The following is a 24,151-nucleotide window of genomic DNA, read 5'->3' as shown; positions in this document are numbered from 1 at the left end:
CGGCGTGTAAACAGACGCCCGCGTCAAAGATGTGCATGTCACTTCTTCAGACGTAAAGGGAGCCGTTTTCCATGGACTCCATGGAAAAACAGCTCCAATTACGTCCATAATGGACGCAGAGAAAGACGCCTGCACATGCCATTACGGCTGAAATTACGGTGCTGTTTTCTCCTGAAAACAGCACCGTAATTTCAGCCGTAACGGACGCTGCCGTGTGAACATACCCTTATATGTCAGTATTAAATAACTTGTATACCTTTTCATCACCAGTCCAAGGATACAGTGATACAAAGTCATCAATGGTGTCTAATATGGCATCAATGCGAAGGTTATCTAGATCCGTCTTTCCTGTCAGACCTATGGAACAAACAAACATACATTTTTTGTAATGCTACCACTGTATCACATTATAAGTTATCTGGGTCATTTGTACTCATCCTCTATTGTGGAAACATCTGTTTATATGGTGCTCAGATTAAGCTTAAGGGCTTGTCCACACGTAACAGAATTGCTGCATATTTTCCGTCCGCAATTGAGGATGTAAAATACGCAGCAGAATACAGTAGCAGTAAAGTGGGTGAGATTTAACAAATCTCATTCACGCGCTTCTTAAAATTTCCCAGCAGAAATTGACCTGCGATGCGTATTTTTTGTACTGCAGCATGTCAATTTCTGCGGCGGAAAGTGGACTGAATCGCTGTATTTTTCAGAGGAGATATCACCATCTTCCAACATTGAGAAAAACGCAGCAAAATCCGCACCATGTTCTACAGTAAAAAACGCAGGAAATGGTGCGGTTTTTCCACAGCAGAATTTATTCTAGTTTCTACGGAATTGCTGCAGAAATTTACTGCAGCAATTCCGTTACATCTGGACAAGCCCTTACTATTCTGATTGTCTAGAATTTCATACAATAAAGTTCTATGGGTTGCATAATATTGACAAGGTTATCAGTATTGAACTTTGTTCACAGTCTATGATGTGATTCAAAAGTCACATATTGTTGAATCAATGGAGAAAAAAAATGTTACATGTTTTTTCTATCATTATACAAGGGCAATAATCGATTTGCCAGCTTTTATATTCTTAGTAAATCAGATTTTTTTTTTGGCCTGTCAATCATTGTGTAGGACCACCCATGGGACTTCTAAGCCCAGAATGAGCAGAGGTTTAAATGAATAAATTAAAGGGGTTTTCCAGCCAATAAAAATGAATGGCCTATCGGTTCGGCTGACTCCTGGAGCCCCGCCGATCAGCTGTTTTGAAGGGGCCGCAGTGCTCGTACGATTCTTCTTGCTCACTTTGAACCTTTAACACGCATTTACCAGCGATTCACAGGTATGGCAGCCTTTTCTCCCATTGAAGTGAATGGGAGAGAAGGCTGCAATACCTGTGAATCGCCACTAAATGCGTGTCGACGATTGGGAGTGAGCAAGTAGAAATGAAGAGGAAGCAGCGCTCGTATGGGCGCTGTGGCCCCTTCAAAACAGCTGATCGCCGGGGGTCCCAGGAGACAACCCATCAGCCATTGATAGCCTATCCTGAGGATAGGCCATCTATTTTTACTGGCTAGAAAACCCCTATAAAGTTCTACTGTTTCTTTTTCTACAAAATTATACATTAGCCTTCTCACCTACTCCTGGTCTTTTTAATGCTGCCCGCAGATTGGACTGCATTTTGGACTTCTTTTAAGGCTAATAGTCACCTATGCACTAATCATGTACTTTTCCCAATCATTAACATTCAGTCTTGTGTGCTAGCAATCCTCCACAGTAAAGTGAGCAGCAAGTTTTTTACCTCTAATATAGCTAAATCTTTAATCACTTCCTTTACTCATAAAACGTGAAGTCTACCAGGCCTTTGCCTTCTCCATTAGAAAGCGTTTTTCCCATCAGTGTATTTTAATGCATAAGTAAAGATGTTAAAGTGCTGAAATCTCTGTGGTACTCGTCACTTTCCCGTTTCCTTACACTGTGCTACTTCTGACTGCACTGCTGTATTTGTACTTGTGTCTTTTCAAGGTTATACTTCATTTTCTCAACTTTACGCACAGTTGTATCTTTATGGCAGCATGAAAAATGAAAAAAACAAAATGCACAATATGACACCAGAGGTGTAACTTGAAATTCCTTGGCCCCAATGCAACATTTCTAACAGGGTCTACAATGTACCATTAAGAATACTGGTGTTTTCTTACAGTATGTGACAGAGGCACCAGGACCAGGATACGACTGCCACCTCTGCACCCCTTAGAAATATGCCCCTGTAATACACTTAACCACTATTTGTATGCATTGTAAAATATATTACCTGCTTTTTTGGCTAGGTACCTCCCAATGGCAAGGGTTTGATAGTAAACGGTTCCATCAATTTCTAAAACTGGGAGTTTTCCATATGGGTATGCTGTGGGTACAAACAATTCTAGTCAATTTTACTGGAATTTCTGTGTAACTGTTAGGAGTTCTTCTTACAAGCGTTATCCATGTACACAGAGAGAAAAAGTTTGCAAATGCCCTCTGAAATAGAAAATCTAACCACAAAAAGGTGTACATTAGGGTGGTCACAAGGTATGGGGGAAATTGTATTTTCGGTCTATCTTCCAGGGGACCCCCCTAAAAGTTGGCTAGAAAATTTGATTGGCAAAGTTTCAGCTCAGCTTGATAACGTTAACCTGTGCCTCATTGAGGTTAAAGTTTAGAAAAACTGTGATTTTTAGCAAAGAAAAAAATCACAGTGTTTCCTCCTTAAAATGGAAACCATTCGTCCTAGAAACCTGATTCTTGTCTCATTTCATAGGAAATTTTGTTGTCTTGAATTTGTTGCTAAAATGTATAGATTTATTGGTATTTAGCATTTTTCAGGGCAGGTCGTAGTGCATATCATCAAAATCGCAACAGAACTAATTTAAATACTTGATGATCATCTGTTTCCTTTTGTATTATTTTGCATTAAAAGACTAAATCATTAAAATGTATATTATAATTTGCATTTTCATTTGCGTTGCAAGCTTTCAAGCAGTGAAGTTAGTTTAGTGCATTTTTTACCATCAGATTTAAAGGACAATGGCTCTACCTTCGACTTCTACAGCATCAACGATTTAGAGGGAGTCTTTGTGCACTGGGATGGGAAACAGCTTCCAGATATGTTGAGTAAAGAAAATGTAGAGAGGGTAGCGATTTTGATTAGTTGTGGGAATGAAGAACAGTTGATAGTTGTTCCTCAGCTTAAAAATAGTATGGGGATTACTCAGGCAAAAGCTGTATTATCAGCAGTTGAACATTGGGGTGCAGTTGGGAAAATCCAGGCAATGTGTTTTGATACCACGACAGTAAATACTGGTCGCCTGCGTTTTGCTAGAGCAATTATTAGAGAAAAACCTTCTGTATTTAGCATGTCACCACCATATATTTAATGTTATTCTAAAAGCAGTTTTTCATTGCAAAATGGGCACAACCACTGGTCCTCAGCCAGATATTTTTGGAAAATTCAAGTCTGGGCGGTCTAAGCTAGACAAGACTAAATACAAAACAGGAATAGAAGATGAAAATATAAAATAATTAATCAGGACCAAATTTCAAGTTTTCTTTTTGAACAATTAAAAAACCAACAGCCCAGGGAGGATTATAAAGAATTCATCCAACTTTGCTTAATTGTCAAAACAAGCGTGGTTGGAAATTTAAGGTCCGAAGTAGAAAACGATGAAGATGATTGTGATGACAGGGATGTAAAAGCAACACTCAGTCTCAAACAAGTTGATCATTTATTGGACAAAGAAGTTGATTTTTTTGTTTCTCCTTTAACTCTACATTTTTTTTAAGAGATTTGAAATCGATACAGAATTTTTAAATACTGATCCAGATGTATGGTGTGAAAATCTACATTATTTAAAAGCTAACAAAATAGTGAATGGTTTCAGGGTTGTTAATGACACAGCTGAAAGGGGTATAAAATTAATCCAAGACTTCAATTCCCCTGACGAAAGACAAAGAACAACGACGGTCTCTGTTACAAGTTGTATCTGAATGTAGACAAATTTTTCCTGACTCTTCAAAACCCACCATATCTCAGCCATTACCACTTTAATCTGAAAAGGTTAAATAATAATAATGTAATAATATGTATAATATAATAATATAATTAATAAAATGCATTTGAACACTATTTGTTATCATTTTTACACCTTCCTTGCTCTTCTTTTCCCCTAATTCCTTCATTTTCAATTTCATTTTGTTGCATTTATTTTTGAAAACACCTCCAACTAAAACATGTTTAATGTACAAAATGAAAAATACAAAAAGCAAAATCTGGAAAGCAGCTCCATGACTTAGCCCACCAGCCCAGCCTTCTCCCGCTGCCTCCACATCTATCACGAGTGGAGTGAGCGTGGATCAGGAGAGCAGTGCTAACCGCTCTATTACACAGTTCAGAGCGGACCACACTGCCGGGATCGGCTCTGCGGCCAGCACTGGACATCCAGTCACATCATTTGCTAACATAGAGGGCGCTTCCCAACATCTAGAGCAACAGCAAAAGGTGCTAGAACTATACCATATATATTGTTTGGCTCTTTCAGTATAGCCTACACAGTTTATGATAAAAGTATAGTCCTCATAGAACTGAGTCATCATACAGTGATGCCTATTTCATAGGATAAAGGCAATATTATTTGGAGCTAATGGTATTAACCTTCTATGTCTTTATATACTAAGGCCCCTGCATAGGGGCAATAATTAGATCCCAGTTTACTCTATATTCACTTTAATCATATAGCCATGTCTCAAATCTATCATTACTATTAACTATACCCCCAGAACAAATTCTAAATGTTAGTATTGATACAAGTGAGTGATCTTGATATAACCTGCAACAATAATGCTAAATATCTAAAAACATTACATTTATTATTATGTGACAATACAGTCAGGCCTATTTTTGCCCCAGCATAGTGCAGAATTGGGGGTTCTCTGCACTTGCAATATTCATACTGACATTAGACATTTTAATTATATTTTGTTTATGTAATGAGACAATTCAATAACGTTTATTATTTTCTTACGTAATATTTTTGTCAATAAAACAACACATGGCTAGTATTACTTATTCATTTACACTCCTGGTGGCAATTCCTATACTGAATACATGAAAAGGAACCTTATCTTCATTTCACATATCCAGTGTTATTCATCAATTGCAGGAACATTATATGGACATAAAATTGCTATGTAAATGAAGTCTGTATAGCCATCAATAGAAAATTAGCAGCAATTTCACTGAATGAAACTTATTCTGAAGCAAAACTATCAAATGCAGACACTGAACAGTAAGGAATGGTGGCAGAAACAAACACAAGCCATGATTTAGCGAAACAAAACCTGTTGCCAAGTAATTCAAGCTTAGCCACAAAGTCTTATCCTGTCATTAACTAAGCTAATAAAAGTCAAAGGTAACATAATCTAATTGTATAGGAAAGATGGAAAGAGAGAGAGAGAGAGAGATGAGAGAGAGAGAGAGAGAGAAAGAGAGAGTTTTTTCAGATTGCATAACTCTTATCAAGTGAATAGTAAAGAGTAGATTTGGGCTTCGTATCCATGATATATGGTATATTGTACCCCTGATATAAATTATAAGAACATTAGAAGTAACCAAGGAGCTCCGTGACCATATAAAAGCACAAGACAGCAGGTTTGAATGCATTTTACAGGTTTTTTTGTTTGGGTCAAAGACATATCCCATTTCATCAGATGATTCCAGTGACATCAATAATTTTTCTCTGAGGATAAAAGGATATCAGGAACAAAATCTGGTACCAACTGACCTCCCAGTGATAAGAGTCCTAATATCGAAATCTTTAGGAAACTGATAGAACAAGATCTAATGAAATTAGAAATCAGCAGGACAACAGAATTTAACAAACGAAGAAGGGAGACAGGACCATCACAAAACCCTCGGACAATGGAGGGAATGTGGTGGTCCTGGTTTCTGACAGAAATAGGCAAATATGACTTGACATTCTGTTGGACACTTATCGTAAAATGAGAAAGAATCCCACTGAACAGTTCTCTTCTGAATTAAAGTAGACAGGGGTAGGAGACTAAAAACTATGAACGAGACATTGTGTTAGGTCGAGGTATAAGTTCAAGATTCGCTCCGCTTAATGCACCACTCTCAGAGGAGAGTTTTACTGGACATACAGTAACAGAAATAATAACCCAGTAATGAAGTCATTGAGATCACCAGTCAGCACAGAAAAATATTTTATTTACCATTTTATACAAGTGAATTCACATTGTACAATTCAATCAGATGAATATAAAAACTTAAATAAGTAAAACTTCTCTTTAAAAGTCATTCATGGTTGGCCACATTTAATGAAAGGACAGGAATGTAAAATATATACTTATGTGAAGTCCTCTTAGCGAAGAACCATTCCCTTAAGGTTGCTTTTTGGTTTCAACTTCTCTTATGCTCCAATTATGTGATATTACTTTATTTTTCTTGCATACAAGTTTTAACATTTTGGAGTCTAGCATGCTAGGGATGTTTTTTCTTTTACAAAATACATTCTGACAAGTCAGTGAGCAAGACTAACTCCCATTGAGCATTTTGCCAGATATTCTTAAGGAAACAAGGCTGGAAGAAAAAGACTGCAAAATTCATATTACAATTTCAACTTAATTTGAAGTAATACATATTATTGCCAGGAAAGGGAATTAAATGAATAGGCACATATATACTGTTTGACCAGTGTTACATACTGACATTCTAGAAGTGTATGTGAAAATGCAATGCAGAATAGTAGTCAAAGGAGCCTTCATAGTGCAGAATGAGGGAGCACAGGCAGCTCTCTGTTTTCTACATGGCTTCAGATTTCTGTCTTTGTCAAGCTTGGAGTACAGGAATCGTGACCTGCATACTACAGCCGGTGAAGCAGAAACCAGCTTTGTCTTTAGTTTTATTTTTTAGATTCCATTGCTTATATTGTACTTAAATATATATATATATATATATATATATATATATATATACATATATGTATATATATATATATATATATATATGCACACACACACACACACACACATACACATACATACATACATACATACATATATATATATATACATACTAGTCCTTCTCAATTAATTAAAATACCATCAAAAACTTAATTTATTTCAGAAATTCAATTCAAAAAGTGAAACTCATACATTTTTTAGATTCATTACACGCAGAGTGATCTATTTCCAGCATTTTTTTCTTTTAATGTTGATGATTATGGCTAACAGTTAATGAAAACCCCAAATTTAGTGTCTCAGAAAATAAGAATATTATATAAGCCCAATTTAAAAAATATTTTTAATACCGAAATGTTGGCCTACTAAAAAGTATGTACAGTATATGCACGCAGTACTTGGTCGGGTGGGTCCTTTTGCATGAATTACTGCATTAATGCGGCGTGGCATGGAGGCGATCATCCTGTGGCACTGCTGAGGTGTTATGGAAGCCCAGGTTGCTTTGATAGCGGCCTTCAGCTCGTCGGCATTGTTGGGTCTGGTGTCTCATCTTCCTCTTGACAATACCCCATAGATTATCTATGGGGTTTAGGTCAGGCGAGTTTGCTGGCCAATAAAGCACACTGATACTGTGGTTATTAAACCAGGTATTGGTACTTTCGGCAGTGTGGGCAGGTTCCAAGCTCTGCTGGAAAATTAAATCAGCATCTCCATAAAGCTTGTCAGCAAAGGGAAACAGGAAGTGCTCAAAAATTTCCTGGTAGACGGCTGCGTTGACTCTGGACTTGATATAACACAGTGGACCAATACTGTTGCTCAGTGGTCCAAAGTCCTGTTTTCAAATGAAAGAAAAATGTGCATTTCATTTGGAAATCAAGGTCCCAGAGTCTGGAGGAAGAGTGGAGAGGCACTTAATCCAAGTTGCTTCCCTCTGCTGACAAGATGCTGATTTCATTTTCCCGCAGGACTTGGCACCTGTCCACACTGCCAAAAGTACTAATACCTGGTTTAATAACAATAGTATCACTGCGCTTGATTGGCCAGCAAATTCACTTGACCTAAACCCCATAGAGAATCTATGGGGTATTGTCAAGAGGAAGATGAGAGACACCAGACCCAACAATGCAGACGAGCTGAAGGCCGCTATCAAAGCAACCTGGGCTTCTATAACACCTCAGCAGGGCCACAGGCTGATCGCGTCCATGCCACGCCGCATTGATGCAGTAATTCATGCAGAAGGAGCACCGACCAAGTATTGACTGCATATACTGTACATACTTTTTAGTAGGCCAACATTTCAGTATTAAAAATCATCTTTGAAACTGGGCTTATATAATATTCAAATTTTCTGAGACACTAAATTTCATTAACTGTTAGCTATACTCATCAACATTAAATGAAAAAAAATGCTGGAAATAGATGACTCTGTGTGTAATGAATCTATATAATATATGAGTTTCACTTTTTGAATTGAATTACTGAAATATATAAACTTTTTGATGACGTTCTAATTCATTGAGAAGGACTAGTATGTATATATATATATATATATATATATATATATATATATATATATATATAAAAATAAATAAAATAGTGCAGCATTATGATATAGGTCTAAAGGGGGTGGAAAATATCTTCTATCAGTGCAACAAAATGGTCTCTAAAGTGGTTGGCACTTTTAGATTCTCGGGCTGTTACCTGGGGAAGAAGGCATGTTTTGCTGTTGTGGAACTGCAGCACAGGACAATTGTGCACAGTTTGTAGATGGTGGCGATCATGCAGCTCCAAATGCATTTATAACTTTAATTTAAGAGATTATATTGTTTCCATTGTTGTAAGGGATACATTTAAAGATTGAAGTTTAGAGATAAATTTAGAGATTAGTCTGTCCATAATTTGTGGGCAGGAGTGTAATTAGAAACTAACAAAAACACAACATAAAATGGAGCCCATTGCACATGCTAGTTCATAGATAACGCCATACAGCCCCCCTGTAGATAACGCCATACAGACCCCCCCTGTAGATAATGCCATACAGAGTCCCCCCTGTAGATCACGCCATACAGACTCCCCCCTGTAGATAACGCTATACAGATCCCCCTGTAGATAACGCCATACAGACACCCACTGTAGATAACGCCATACAGACCCCCTGTAGATAATGCCATATAGGCCCCCCTGTAGATAACGCCATACAGACTCCCCCCTGTAGATAACGCCATACAGATCCCCCTGTAGATAACGCCATACAGACACCCACTGTAGATAACGCCATACAGACCCCCTGTAGATAACGCCATATAGACCCCCCTGTAGATAACGCCATAGAGACCCCCCCTGTAGATAACGCCATACAGAACCCCCTGCAGATAATGCCATACAGACCCCCCCTGTAGATAACGCTATACAGACCTCCCCTGTAGATAACACCATATAGCCCCCCCCAAAAAAAACTGGCCTATAGTTTGTCCTACAAAAGACGTGCATCCCCTATCCAGAGGATAGGGATACATGTGTGATCGCTGGCAGCGATAAGGAGAACGGGGGACCGAAAGTCCCCCGAAGTTCTCCGTGACAAACCTCGGACTTCCGGCGTCTGCGCAGTTCAATAAAAATGAAAGGAGCACTGGTCACGCATGCGCACAAGCGCGACCGGTGCGCAAGTAATTTCTATGGAGTTGCAGACAGACCCCGGAAGTCTGAGGTTTGTCATGGAGAACTTCGGTGGACTTTCGGTCCCCCGTTCTCCTTATCGCTGGGCGTCCCAGCGAACACACATGTATCCCCTATCTTGTGGATAGGGGATGCATGTCTTTTGTAGGAACAACCCCTTCAGTGGCGTCGCGCTGTAGCAGCCATAGCAGCTGCTAGCGGAGCCTCTGGCCATGCGGGGAGGGCTCGTGCCGGCAGGTGGCACGGGCCCCCTCATGCTGCGGGCCACGTAGTAGCCGCTACGGCTGCTATAGCGGTAGTTACGCCACTGCTCATAGCAAATGAGGATACGCAGGTCTGAACTGTGCTCCTTTTCATGGGGGGCAGGTTCTTATGCTGGCCCTATGTTATGTGTGCCCTTGTCTGAATATACAATTCTATATTACTTACTATAGAATAATACGTTCAAATTGCACAATAAGGGTATGTTCACACGGCCTATTTTCAGACGTAATTCAGGCGTTTTACACCTCGAATTACGCCTGAAAAAACGGCTCCAATACGTCTGCAAACATCTGCCCATTGATTTCAATGGGTTTTACGATGTTCTATGCAGACGAGGTGTATTTTTACGCGTCGCCGTGAAAAGACGGCGCATAAAAAGACGCCCGCCTCAAAGAAGTGCATGTCACTTCTTGGGATGTAATTGGAGCCATTTTTTATTGACTCCATTGAAAAACAGCTCCAATTACAGTTTTTTGTGCCACTCGCGATTTTCGTGTCGTTTTTTACGGCCGTTTTTGGAGCTTTTTTCACTAGAGTCTATGGAAAACGGCTCCAAAAAGGTCACAAGAAGTGTCCTGCACGCTCCGTCTGAACAGAACGCCGTTATCCCATTGAAATCAATGGGCAGATGTTTGGAGGCGTTCTGCTTCCGATTTTTCGGCCATTTTTCGGGCGTTTATGGCCCGAAAAACGGCCGAAAATAGGCCGTGTGAACATACCCTTACTTGAACAAGTGACAAAATACATTGTTTTACCTTTAAAAACTGTTGGAACTTTCTTTTATGAAGAATATATCTTATCAAACTTATGAAACATTTGGTTTCTTTATACCTAATTGTATATACTAGCAAAATTCTCCATACTTTATTTTATTACATCTACCATTAGGGAGCCCCAGAGACAATTGTAATTGTGGCTCTCTATTGTAAGAATGTCCAGCTTTTTTAACATAACATGTATTCAAGCGCTAAACAGAATATACGTCTAAACTATTGCATTACAAGACTGTATGTATATTTTTGCTGGCTAGAAGGTTATTCAGAGATGAAACTTAAAGCACTTCGACATGGAAACAAAATCTGTAAGGCCAAAAAGTTCTGATTTGGGCCATTACATAAACGGCTAGGAGGACCTCTTTATGTTGCAAGTTATGCTACCTCTGTTAATACCTATCTGCCGGTTTACATCTCTGCAACCCCTTTAAATAAATAAAAAAAGATTAATCATATCTGGCCACTAACAGCTTTTAAAGGGGTTAACCACTTTCTACTATAATTTCTAATATGCCCTACACTGCTGTGTTGAGACGCAGGCACCCTTAACTAGCCCCATTGCTTACCCTTGTGCTGCATTTGAAGGTCCCCCTGCTCCAACTACTTCAGAGGTGTAAACAGTAGACAGTGGCAGTGATTCTGTCCATAGCTCTCAAGATGGCGGTGGTCATGTAATATACCCACATGACCTCCTACTCAGCTGCCTGCTCTTTTGCACCGGCAGGGAACGCATTCAGTGCATGCGCATCTACACGCAACATAATCCCCTGTATCTGTGCATGCGATAAAATTTGGCTAAATGCGTCCAGTGCATGCATACGCACATACAGGCAGCAGAATCTCCTGTATCTGCGTATGCACTGACTGCTAGCGCAGAAGAGCAGGCAGCCAAAACTGCCGCTATCTTGACAGCTATGAATAGGATCGCCGCCGTCGTCCACTGTTAGACCTCTGAACCAGGGGGAATAGGGGACCTTCAAATGTAGCACAGGTATGAGCAATACAGGTGGCTAAGGGAGCCTGTCTAGAAATTTTAGTAGAAGTTGGCCAACCTCTTTAAATACAACTCAAAGTGATGTACAATGTTGATGGATTATTCATGAGGTTTAGTTACCCCATTGAGCAATGTAAGTTTATTAAAGGGGTTATGTGGGGACCGAAAAGTATTAGCAGTGTATTCACTGCGGTATGCGAGTACACTCGCTAATATACATTCTGGTCCCCAGTAGCGCTGATTATGAGATTTTAAAAGATTTTTATTGCACTGGCAGGGGACCGGAAGTCTAGTGGCACAGTCTAAGTTAATGATGACATGACTCGTCGTCATGTGACCAGCCCTGCTGTACACTACGTAGCAGTAGTACATCAATTACATAGAGTACAGCGTGGCCACATGAGGACGAGTCGTGTCATGAAGTTAGACTGTGCCACTAGACTTCCGGTCCCCTGTCAGTGCTGTAAAAATCTATTCAAATCTCATAATCAGCGTGACAGGGGACCGGAATGTATATTAGCAGAGTACTCACATACTGCAGTGAATACACTGCTAATAATTTTCAGATCCCCACATAACCCTTTTAATAAACTTACATTGCTTAATGGGGTAACCACATGAATAATCCATTAACATTGTACATCACTTTGACTTGTATTTAAAGAAGTTTGTCAATTTATACTAACATTTCTAGCATGCCCTCAGGATATGTATAAGTAATGAAATGTATTTACAAAATTACTCAACTTTTTATGTCAATTATATATGAATTTAAACTGTAAAATAATGTTCAAACATACCCTTTACAAAACTGATAATAGGATTAAAGGGGTTGTCTCAAACAGACAGACCCTTTCCATATGCCCTATGGACATTATAGAGGTGGGTCCCCTGATTTTGCCCCCCTTTATTAGGCAGAGTGGAGAGCTGCTAAGTAAGGGTGGCCTCACACTGACGCACCATGCCTGTCTATGTAATACGTGGTCGACCGTTCATTTGAATGGATACAACACTACATTTTCCCTGCAGCGACCTGTGGCGGAAAGGTATGGATGACCCACAATTCCTCTAGTGATAACAGCTTATCGCAGTTCCAGGAACTGAAAAGCAAGCCTATGTGTTTAAAGAGGACATGTCAGCTCTCCAAAAGTCTACATAAAAAAATACTTGTATTACCCATTAATTAACAATGTTGGAGGATCTCTTCTTAGAAATCTGCATTGTGCCATTCCTCTATTATTCCTCCTGGAAATGTATGAATAAATTCCCAACTGGGTGTTACCATTCCCCTTATCAATAGGGCGTATCCCTACACAATCTGATACTGTCCAGGGGAATTGTGATGTCCATTTGCCAATTTATTCAACAGCACAACACACAATTCTATGAAAAATTGCTACAGAATTGTTATTTTATGGAAAAATCAAGTATTTATTTAAAAAGACCTGTCAGAAGAGCTGACAAGTCCTCTTTAAATCTGCTTTTATCTGTGTTCTATGTGACTTTCACAGAACTGATTTCCGGCTAGTTTAAGTCATCACATGAGGGTATGTTCACATGGCTTATTTTCGGACGTTTTTCGGGCCGCTTAAAAAAACACCAGCGAAAAAGAAGTGCAGGTCACTTCTTGAGCCGTTTTTGGAGCCGTTTTTCATTGACTCTATAGAAAAACAGCTCCAAAAACGGCCGTAAAAAAACTTGAGTTGCTAAAAAAAACAGCTGAAAATCAGGAGCTGTTTTCCCTTGAAAACAGCTCCGTATTTTCAGACGTTTTTTGCTAAGTGTGTGAACATAGCCTAATAGTCTATTGCCCTGCTCAGCTGCATAAAGTCACAACCCTAGAGTTATATAAATTCCTGTTGTAAAACATTTTTTCGGTATCATGTTCATAAGAAATTATTAAACAACCTTTCTTTTTCCACAGCTGCTAAAACATATTTTCCCAAGGGAATCATCTTCTCTCTTTCTCTCTCTCTCTCATACAATTTGACCTTGAAAGGACTCAATTTTTCTAAAGCATATTGTACAAACTTCTGCAATGTCTATCACCGGGCTCACACCAAATAGTGTTTTTAGCTTGAGAAACCTCAGCATGACAGGCCAGGGACAATATTGATTTTAATAAGTCTAAACTGAGAATATTACATAAATTGAATGTAAAATTTGGAAATAAATGTAATTTACAATACTTTTTTTTCTTATTTCCTGGCATAGTCTTACATTATTAATGCATGATCATGGCTTCTCAAACCCCACTCAGCTAGTATTACACAAAAGACACATGAGCACATAGGGGAAATTGCAAAAATGCTAATTCTAAATGTGAAGTAAAGCCTTTGGACTGTTAAACCTCATGCTAGCAGCTTTACTTCTAGATCGTCTTGACTCCGTATGATTAGTCCACTGCAGAAATGTATAACACTCATGATCTACACCGTTCCCATTCAGTATTTGTAGTTATACGATTAGACATGACAAAACAAAGAGAAGATCCACTTCTATCTGCGCTTGGCCCTGCATTACATTATATATATAGATTTACATTTGTTGCATTGAAACAATCTTGAGCTACATCATGTCGATTATCCTCATCCAGAACTGCATTAAGAATAACAGATTGCATAAACTCAGTTTACATTAAATCTCTGCTGATTGAGTATGTTTTGCTGTAGCGCATTGTTGCAGATGTTGTGTTTATCTTATGCACTATTTGGTTGTCTGAAAAAACCCTAGTATGGAGCTGTACTGTCTCCAGGTGCTGCCATATGTACGGAGATATTGCATTGCTTCTGGAGGGAAAATACGGAATCCAATGGCACATGGCACAATTTTTTTCTGTCAAAACCTCTGTATGCCCCCATATGAAATCGGAGTCATACGGTTCTTGCTCCTCTATGGCAGCCTTATTACGACTCAAAACAGAGCAGTAATACGACCATGTGTATGAGCCTTTAGCGCTCATGCACATGACCGTTGTTTTCTTCTCCATTTTTTTACGGATAGCAAACTGTACCAATCATTTATATCGTGCCATGTACACATAATTTTTTTTTGTGAATCCATATGTCTGTTCCGCAAATTATATAAAATGTTTTATTCCTGTTCGTATTTGCAGTCTGCCTCAGCTATTCTAGTGTATTGGTCTGCCCAAAAAACGGACGGCACACAAAAGCCACTCGGATCCATGTCACATACCCTGGTCTCAGTCTGTGAGGATATGTGGCACTTTAAGTTATTTATAGGGCACACTAATAACAGTTAATTCAGCAATGTGAAAAGTCTTGGTTCCCTTTAAATCACTCTATAAACACGCTTTATCATTCAAGACATGATTTTCTGTTTCCTCTAACTGATAAACTGACCTGTGTAAAAGAGAAAAAGGAAACTTAAATGCAGACTCTGCAAAATGTTAGTAAATCCATTTAGGCTAATTCTGCCTTGTAAAACATTTGAATGAATTCTGTTTATTTGTACTGTGTTTAGTTCCTGTTGTTTGTCCCGGTTTTTCAGGTCAACCTTTCTTTCTGACTACCGGTAAATCAGTTGTTTTTAATATCTAGCACTTTCATCACTCTACATGCATTTGTAACTTATTACAATACTGGATAGGTATTCAAAGGCTTGCACCCGGATTATCTTTATCATCACTGTGCTACTTTCCTGCTGAGTTTAAAAAAATATATATATATTTATATATATTTATTGTGTTGTTTATGTAATTCATATATGTGGGGTTAGTGACTGCCTCCATTTTATGATCTTGCACTCCTCCCATTCTGCCCTGGGTCATTTTAATTAGTTTAATGTTAGTTCCTACCATCCCCAAATACATGTAGACTTAGTCCCAGTTCTGGGTGTATGTGCAGCATAGTTACCCACCTCATAGAGGTCGCCTTGTCGTGGCAGGTGGACTCACACAATTTGATCAAATTGTTCGCTAACAACCTCACTATTGTAAGTAAATTTAGCAGTAATGCATATTCATTTATATTTAGTGGCTTAGGTGGCATTAGTGTTCGCATGTGCTGTCGCCATTTTCTTGTGTGCTCTATATATATATATATATATATATATATATACATATATATATATATATATATATATATATATCATCCAAAAAGATGTCCGCCGTACAGCCCAGTAGTGTGTGGGTGCAGGCCCGCCTGGGTCACGACCATAAGACCTAAAGCAAGTAGATCCAAAAAATCAGTCAGCACTCCAGAGATATAAGCAAAAAAGTGGTGGTGCTTTATTGGTCCATATGTAAATGCAACGTTTCAGCTCAGCACAAGAGCCTTTCTCAAGTTTTTCAGTTTTTAACGGCCGATTTTGACCCGTTTTGCATCCGTTTTTTTTACCTGTCCGTTTTAAAAATGAATGAATTTAATTTGTACATGTTTTGCCATACACGTCCCTCTGTAGATAATGCCACACACTGCCCTCTGTAGATACTGTCACATGCCCCCTGTTGGTAGTGCCAAACAGCCCCCTGTAGGTAATGCCACACAGCCCCTTGTAGGAAATTCCACACAGCCCCCTATAGGTAATGCCACACAGCCCCCCTGTAGGTAATGCCACACAGCCCCCCTGTAGGCAATGCCACACAGCAACACTGTAGCTAATGCCATACAGCCCCCTGTAGGTAATGCCACGCAGCCCCCTGTATGCAATGCCACACAGCCCCCTGTAGGTAGTTCTACACAGCACCCCCCATAGATGGCACTCCCCCTCTACCTTTCTGTAGATAGCGCCACCGTTCCAGGAGAAGTCCCTGACGTCAATGCCCATATATGGACAGTGAAGTCAGGGACTTCTTCTGGAGCGGAAACACCGGCCGCAGCGCTGGGGATTCCGTTTCAGAAGTCCCTGACATCACTGTGTCCATATATGGACACAGTGAAGTCAGGGACTTCTCCTGGAGCGGAAACACCGGCCGCAGCAACGGGGATTCCGCTTCAGAAGTCCCTGACGCCACTGTGTCCATATATGGACACAGTGAAGTAGGGGACTTCTCCTGGAGCGGAAACACCGGCCGCAGCAACGGGGATTCCGCTTCAGAAGTCCCTGACATCACTGTGTCCATATATGGACAGTGAAGTCAGGGACTTCTCCTGGAGCGGAAACACTGGCCGCAGCGCCGGGGATTTCACTTCAGAAGTCCCTGACGTCACTTCGTCCATATATGGACAGTCAAGTCAATAACTTTTCCTGGAGCGGAAAAACCGGCCACAGCGCAGGGGATTCCGCTTCAGAAGTCCCTGACATCACTGTGTCCATATATGGACAGTGAAGTCAGGGACTTCTCCTGGAGCGGAATCCCAAATCTCCGGCCACAGCGTTGCCGAAGCTGTGGCCGGGGATTGGGGATTCCTCTCCTACAGGGAGCAAAAAAATACCCTCCTCCTCACATGCACTTCGCACTGTGGGGAGTCGGAGGAGAGAGCGAGCGATGGAAGACACGGCCGTCACTCGGAACTCATTCGAGTGATGGCCGTGTATTACCCGGCCCCATAGACTTCTATGGGGGCCGGGAGAACGGCCAAAAATAGGGCATGTCCCAAAAATCGGTCGTGTGAGTAGCCTCATTTGGGGTCTATTGTTCCTACTGCGGCCGTGTGATGGCCGTTATTTGAACAGCCGACAGACGGCTGGGAAACCCTCTCGTGTGAATAGGGTCTAACAATCATTTTAATGCCCTAATTTACCAAAACAAAAAAAAGAAATGTATGGTTACATGAAATGTGTGGAGTTGTGAAAACCTGGGCTTGAATAGCTTTAGTCTAAATGCCGTTTTACACAGGCCAATTATCGGGAAAACAAGCATTCAAGTGAACGCTCGTTCCCCATCATTGCCCTGTGTAAACAGGGCAACGATCAGCCGATAAACGATCAAATGCTCGATCATCGGCTGATTGTATTGTTTATGCAGCAGAAAATATTATCGTTGTCGGCTGCACATCTTCCTGTGTAAACATGTAGATGTGCTGTAGACATGATAGAAATGTATGAGGACAAGTGATCGTAGTAACGATCACTCGTCCCCAAACATAGCACCTTTTGAAAGGAGAAAATGAGTGCCGATCAATGAGCTGTCTCATTGATAGGCGCTCGTTTGCACGGCCTATGTCGGGCCGTGTAAGAGGACCCTATGTGTATGTAAACATTCAGCCTCAACTGTAGATGAGTAATCTCCCCACTGATAATACACATGTCTTACAACGATCGAGCCATTTTTGAAAGTAGTGCACTTGACGTGGCTAAATTCTGTATTTTATTATGAATTTCTTTCCTTTTACCTAATTTAGATTTTTGCGAAGTTCAGAAGAACATACAGATATGGTATCACAGGAATGTTTTTTTCGGCCAAAAATTCTTGAGCAGACAAAGCAGCTTATGAAGGGACATGGTGATTTTGAAGAAAGTAGCTAACATTCTTGTCATCTATGACCAGTTCCTGGGAAAATGGCTTGTTTGCGTGGTAGACCACCATCTGTATTGTATACAGTTTCTCTCAGTGAAGCCCACTACCTTTGTACTGGCATCTGTATCAGAAATAGTCTTAGACCTTTTCGACAGACCCTAAATATATCTGTGGATGTTTATGTGTTAGACAGAAAGTTATTTACACCAACCATTAGAATAATTTCCTTGTAAAGTCAGCTACATACAAGCATGGTTATACAAAATATATATAAAAATACGGTGGGCATCATGTACGGAACTTACCGTCTTTGTGTGCAGACCAGTCTTTATATTCAATTCTATGGTCTTCAAACTCAGTGTTTGTATAGGCCAAAAGGTAACGAAGAATCTCTGCTCTACCTTGGAAATTGAAATAGGTCAGCTTGTAGTTCGACATGATTAAATCCTGCAACAGAAGAAATTTCACGTAACGTATATGAGACCGTGGTGGTCATGCACAAATTTTATACAATCATATATGAATTATTTTAAAGTAATTACCTGTTGCACTGAGGGGACACATCTGTCACAATACTGTCTACTGCAACAGACTCAGTATGTAGAGTACAACATTCTACATAACTTTGATAAATATATTAAAGATGTTTTCACACCGTATTTTTTGTAAAATCCCAGATGGATACATACTTCACTTAACGTTGTTAGGATGAAGCAAACATACAAATGTAAGCTATAGAAAATATTGTGATTTGTATTAGACAATATTGGAAAAAGAAACAAACTAAAAAAAAGTATCCAAACACATGTAATACAAACTCAATAGATTGTTTCAATGTGTATAAATAATTTATACAATTTATATAATATGCAGGTATTTCAGCTGTGAACCAGAAGTCTTGCAAACCAGAAGCAACCAGAAAAAGTCCAACCAAAAATTTTAATTTGGCCATTACATAGTGTATCTGTATATAGGGGAGGCCAGACTTTTGTGTTACTTGATTAACTTTTGTAAAATCTGATTTGGGTGATCTACCAATCAATAGATAAAACTTATAGATGGGTCCATGTTCTATCCCATCCAATGTCATCAATACAACATCCACAGATCTCCCCCTAGAACAAAGTAGAAGTTATAGGAAGTATTTTTTGTTCACATCAATCTCGAATTGATAAACATTGGTACAGGTAAAGAATAGCACATGGGCAATTTTTAATTGTGTTAGACTCCAGAGACTGGCAATTGCTATTTGGGAAAATACACAGGCAGTGCTAGGGTCCAGGCAACACTTGCGTAGTGTGGCAAGGGGTGGCTTTGGAGGTGTGGGCATACACAAGGGCAGGTTAAAACCAGGCTTATATTTAAAAAATTGTTGCAGTGTGACCAACAACCTACATTTACCTGATCGCTTGCCCAATTCCAAAGTTGAAAAATGTAGATAATTTTTTTTAAATTAAAAATTCATTAATGTCCCTTATCATACATATGCAGTGAATTGCTGAAATATTCTGATAGGAATTTGGGACTTATAGGAGACCTACAAGAGGAATTGTATAAAATACCCCTTAAAGGGGTTGTCCAGTTTAGAAATACCACGGGTCCTCACTTCAGGAACCTCATCACTTGGTTAAAGAAGAGAGAGCGGCTACAAAGAGCGTCTCTCACTCTGGAGGACCTGTCCTGTCCTGCATTACACAGAGAACATATTGATATGAATGAGAACTGTCTAATGCTTAATTTCCCCTGTGGAGGTGCTGCAGAGAAATGTAACACTTACTGGCAGGTTTCCCCCCAGATAACAGCTCATAGCTGGGGGACACTTTGTGATCTGCTTGTTGTCAAGGAGCTCTTTTAAAAAGTAAGGATTTTCCAAAGCGGAGAACCCTTTTAATGTACATTGTAACCTCTACCTTGTGATATCAAAACTTGAGGCTGTACTACTGAGAGACTACAACACGTCCTGTTATGATTTCTGTCAAGTACAGTGTTGTTATAGAGACCAAGTATGAATATAAGGCCTCATGCACACTTCCATTGTCCATCGTACGGCCGGTAATGACGGATCCATGAAACATGGACCGCACACGGATGGTCCGCAACGGACCAAATGAATGAAAAGGCAGAGACTGTTCTGTCAAAAACGGACAGAAGTAGGACCTGTCCTATTTTTGACGGAACGGCCACACCATTCCGTTGAAACAACGGAAGTGTGCATGGCCCCATTGAAATGAACGTGTCTGGGTGCTATCAGTTAAAAAAATGGATAGCACCCTAAAGAAAATAACTGTAGTGGGCATGAGGCCTAAATCATTATCTACATCAAAATCTGTATCCTAACTGGCTTGGATTCTAGCAATTATGTGTGAACAAGTGATGTATAGGGTGATTTTACTGCACACAAGGTCTTCATGAGATCACTACACTACTGAAAGAAATCAGAACAGAAATCTTCATCAAAAGCCCTCAGTAATGTAGCCTCAGGCTCTTGGGCTGTAACTTCAAATGAGAACATAGCTAACATGTAAAAGTGTCCCCCATTGTTAATAATACAAGATTAAATCAGCAAATGTCAGTGTAGGACTGGCTGAATATACTGTATACTACTAAATGAGAATAGGCACATGAGTGATGTTACCCCCCTTTGTATTCTTCCGAGAAAACCTTAAACTGTTATATTTGTTACTGTTCAGTATTGACACTCCTGTAATCATACTGCCTCATTTTATACACGAGGTCTTCACTACACAATGCATGCTTTTGTTATTTGTACTTGAAATATTTTTTCAGTAAAAACAAAATGATTAATGTATCTCAAGAGATTTAAAAGTAACATAAAGCTGCTTCAAGAAACCAAGGCTGTATATAAAGCATGGCATGTAATATGCTAAAGATGTTTGGTGCTCAACTATCCCCACAGATCTCTTCTAGTAAAAAAGAAAAAAGTAAGTGGAAAACGCTTGTTAGAGACAAGTGCAGTGAGGTGCCTCTTCTCCTTCCGTTTGGGCTCCATTCTACCTCCCAACGTTTTAGGGCCTACCTAACACTGAACATTAAGAAGACTAAAGCGCTGGGATCTAGCGAACACACTTTAAATGTGTGCTCACTTTCCAATTAGGGCTGTCTTAGACCTTTAATGTAATTGCATCCCCTTACTTTTCCTTTTTACAAATCCAAAGCTTTGTGTGGGAGATTATACACCAGTTTACTTACAGAGAGTAAAGGGCCTTTTACTCCGGCCGATATTCGGCCGGTGCAGTGAGCGCCGATCAACGAGTCATCGTTGATCAGCGCTCGTTTGCTTCAGTCACACTATGGAGCTATGGATGGGGACGAGCGGTCGTTACTCCGATCGCTCAACCCCATACATTATTATCATGTCGGCAGCGCGTCACCCTGTTTACACAGGGAGATGTGCTGCCGACAACAATAATATTTAACTTTTTTAAAACGATACAGCCAGCAGACGATCGAGCGTTTGCTGTTTCATCTGCTGACCATTCCCCCACAGGGCAATTATCGTCAATGAGCGTTCTATGGACGCTCGTCTGCACGATAATCTGCCAGTGTAAAACCCCCTTAAGAGGACACCTTGCAACACTGAATAGGGATGAGATATCTGGCTTCTACTCCTTCCTCTCATCAAACCTGAACAATAAGGTTACATGTATAGGGGCCTCTACAGGATCTGGCAGGTGATCTTTGAATTGGTGGTAAAAGTGGAATTCCAAAAGTCTATCTCCAGCTATGAAGCTTCTATTCATCTCATAATCAAATCCCTAAGGACTCTATTTAAGGGCTCATTCAGACGAGCGTGATTCTCAACCGTGTGCTGTGCGTTGAAACAATTCATGCATGAGTTTTCAGGCAGCGAGTGTCCGTTGCATGAAACTCGCTGCATGTCCTATATTGGTGTGTTTTCATTGTCGCCCATTGAAGTGAATGGGTGCGTGAAAACCACAGACAGCACATGGACGCAAATCAGTGTGCTGTCCACGTTTCACGCATCAATTGCATAAAAAAAAAAAGAAGTGCTTGCAAGTGCATGAAAAACACATGCCACATGCAAAGCACACTGATGCAAAAACGCAACGCACACGGACAGATTTGCGCGCGTAAGTCTGTCATGCTCGTGTGAATGTAGGGAATTTTTAAAGTGTACTAACATTATGTATTGTTCACTGAATCCACAGTTACGCTAGTTAGCCTTAATTCATCAGAACATAGAATGGGTTAAGTTTTCCTTATGTACCATTTTATTAATTCTACTTCTTTTTTTTTTTTTTTTTTAATCATAAAAAAACATACCAGAGAAGCAAAAAGGGAAAACCTCCCAAACCTTTCATTTGGGAGGATCTGCCCCTCTCTTGGTTGGAAATGAACAGACGGCATAACCGTCCCACATGATGGTAGAGTAAATGAAGCTTATCTTAAAGGGGTTGTGTCAGCACAGACATCCTGTGGATATGCCATAAATGTCTGTCATGGCACAACCCCTTTAAAAAGCTCCACATACTGTATGCTGAACACAGACATTAAAGAGTGGTATGTGGTTGCCAATGGCATATTGAGTGCCATGATATGTGGTGGTCAAATCAGAAGAAATTAATCCCTAGCGGTCATTAGTGTGAGGCTGCATTCCGTTTTATCAGTGGGTAAGAGCAGTATTGGTATGTTATTATCTCTATTATCTATTAGGTTAGATGAGAGGTTAGGTCCTGCACCATGGTGTCCAGTGGAGCCTGCTGTCCTGAAGGCTAGGTTCTCTTTCCCGTGAGTGGTAAGAGGAGGTAAGTTAATTGTCCTGTCAGTGGGATGCCAATGTTTTTACTACTCAGTGTCTAGTAAATTATTCTGCTTCCATATTTAGGCAGCTGGGATTGATTAAGGCACCATGCCCATGCATTAAGGTGTGACAACCAGGTGGCCACACTGGTGGGTTTGAAGGCCTCTTGGCACTAAATAAGAGTGGAGAAGAAAATCATCCATTATGCTCTAAGTTTCAGATGAGGTCCGCCACTAGGCTTTATAAGACCTGTAACAAACCTGCCACATTAATATACCCCTAATATAATCTATATAATGTTGTTTGTTTTTTTGTTTGTTTTTTCATTTGAGCACTGTGTTGCAATCATTCTTTCCGAAAAGATAACATAATATTTTATTAGTATTATGTTGGCATGGGGCTTTGGTTTCCTTCATCATATCTTTAAAAATATATCTTATCTTTATAGATTAAAAAGGACAAATCCACATGAACTAAAATAAAACAAGTAAGTCTACACAGCTCATGCTACTTGGCTGTATCTGTAACTCCCATAGAACATAATGGAGAGAGCCCCCTCTCCTCTTAGTCCCAACCTGGTATCGACAGCCAACGGATGCCTCTCCAGGCGAAAGGGGGTCGGGTGACAACCTCTCTCGATTTCAGTGTGGGTCCCAGAGTTGGGATCTGCTTCTGTTAGACATTTATGACATAAAAGTCAGAGTTGGAAATAATCCTTTAACTCAGCATTTAGTGGCCAGTTCAAATATATCTGAATGTTGTTGTTTCTGCAGCATGCGCATGGACTTCTGCAAGCCCCATTCAGATGAATAGGACAGTCGTAGAAATTGCTTTAACAAATCTGCCACGTATTAATCTACCATAATGATCCAGACCCAAGGGTAATATCACCCTGCCCCTCCAATATCCCCTTTATTCGTTAGGAAGTATATTTATTAGGAAGTAGATTTTTTAATCAGTCCATTCGTATATTGCACACTACTTGATTACCGGTTTAATTTTATCATGGGATTCCTCTTGTTTAATGCTACATGTTTTAAAGTATAGACATTATTGTGGTGGGTTTGACAGTGTGCATATTTCTTTTCATTAACCTAAATGTTTGGAACTGAGTGCACTCAGTGTTTATCGACCTGCCTAATTTTCGTATATTACATATTTAGTATTAGCCTGTCCAGATTTCCTTTAAAAACGTGAAACTTTGGGTGGAGTATGGATTGTACAGTATGT

At 39.9% G+C, this 24,151-nt stretch overlaps 1 protein-coding gene across 1 annotated transcript in view; it reads right to left on the bottom strand.

Annotated features, from left to right (window-relative positions):
* Positions 1–24,151, bottom strand: part of HPGDS (hematopoietic prostaglandin D synthase) — a 79,692-nt gene that overhangs the window by 33,174 nt on the left and 22,367 nt on the right. The window contains exons 2-4 of the mRNA XM_075860658.1: positions 18,444–18,585; positions 2,311–2,403; positions 257–357 (exon numbers count right to left, since the gene is read on the bottom strand). Coding sequence (XP_075716773.1) covers positions 257–357; positions 2,311–2,403; positions 18,444–18,576 — 327 coding nt within the window. The 5' untranslated portion in view covers positions 18,577–18,585. The remainder of the gene's footprint in view (positions 1–256; positions 358–2,310; positions 2,404–18,443; positions 18,586–24,151) is intronic.

The sequence above is a fragment of the Rhinoderma darwinii genome, chromosome 1 (genome assembly GCF_050947455.1).
Source record: "Rhinoderma darwinii isolate aRhiDar2 chromosome 1, aRhiDar2.hap1, whole genome shotgun sequence".
NCBI lineage: Eukaryota > Metazoa > Chordata > Amphibia > Anura > Rhinodermatidae > Rhinoderma > Rhinoderma darwinii.
This window is presented reverse-complemented; position numbering and strand designations above follow the sequence as displayed.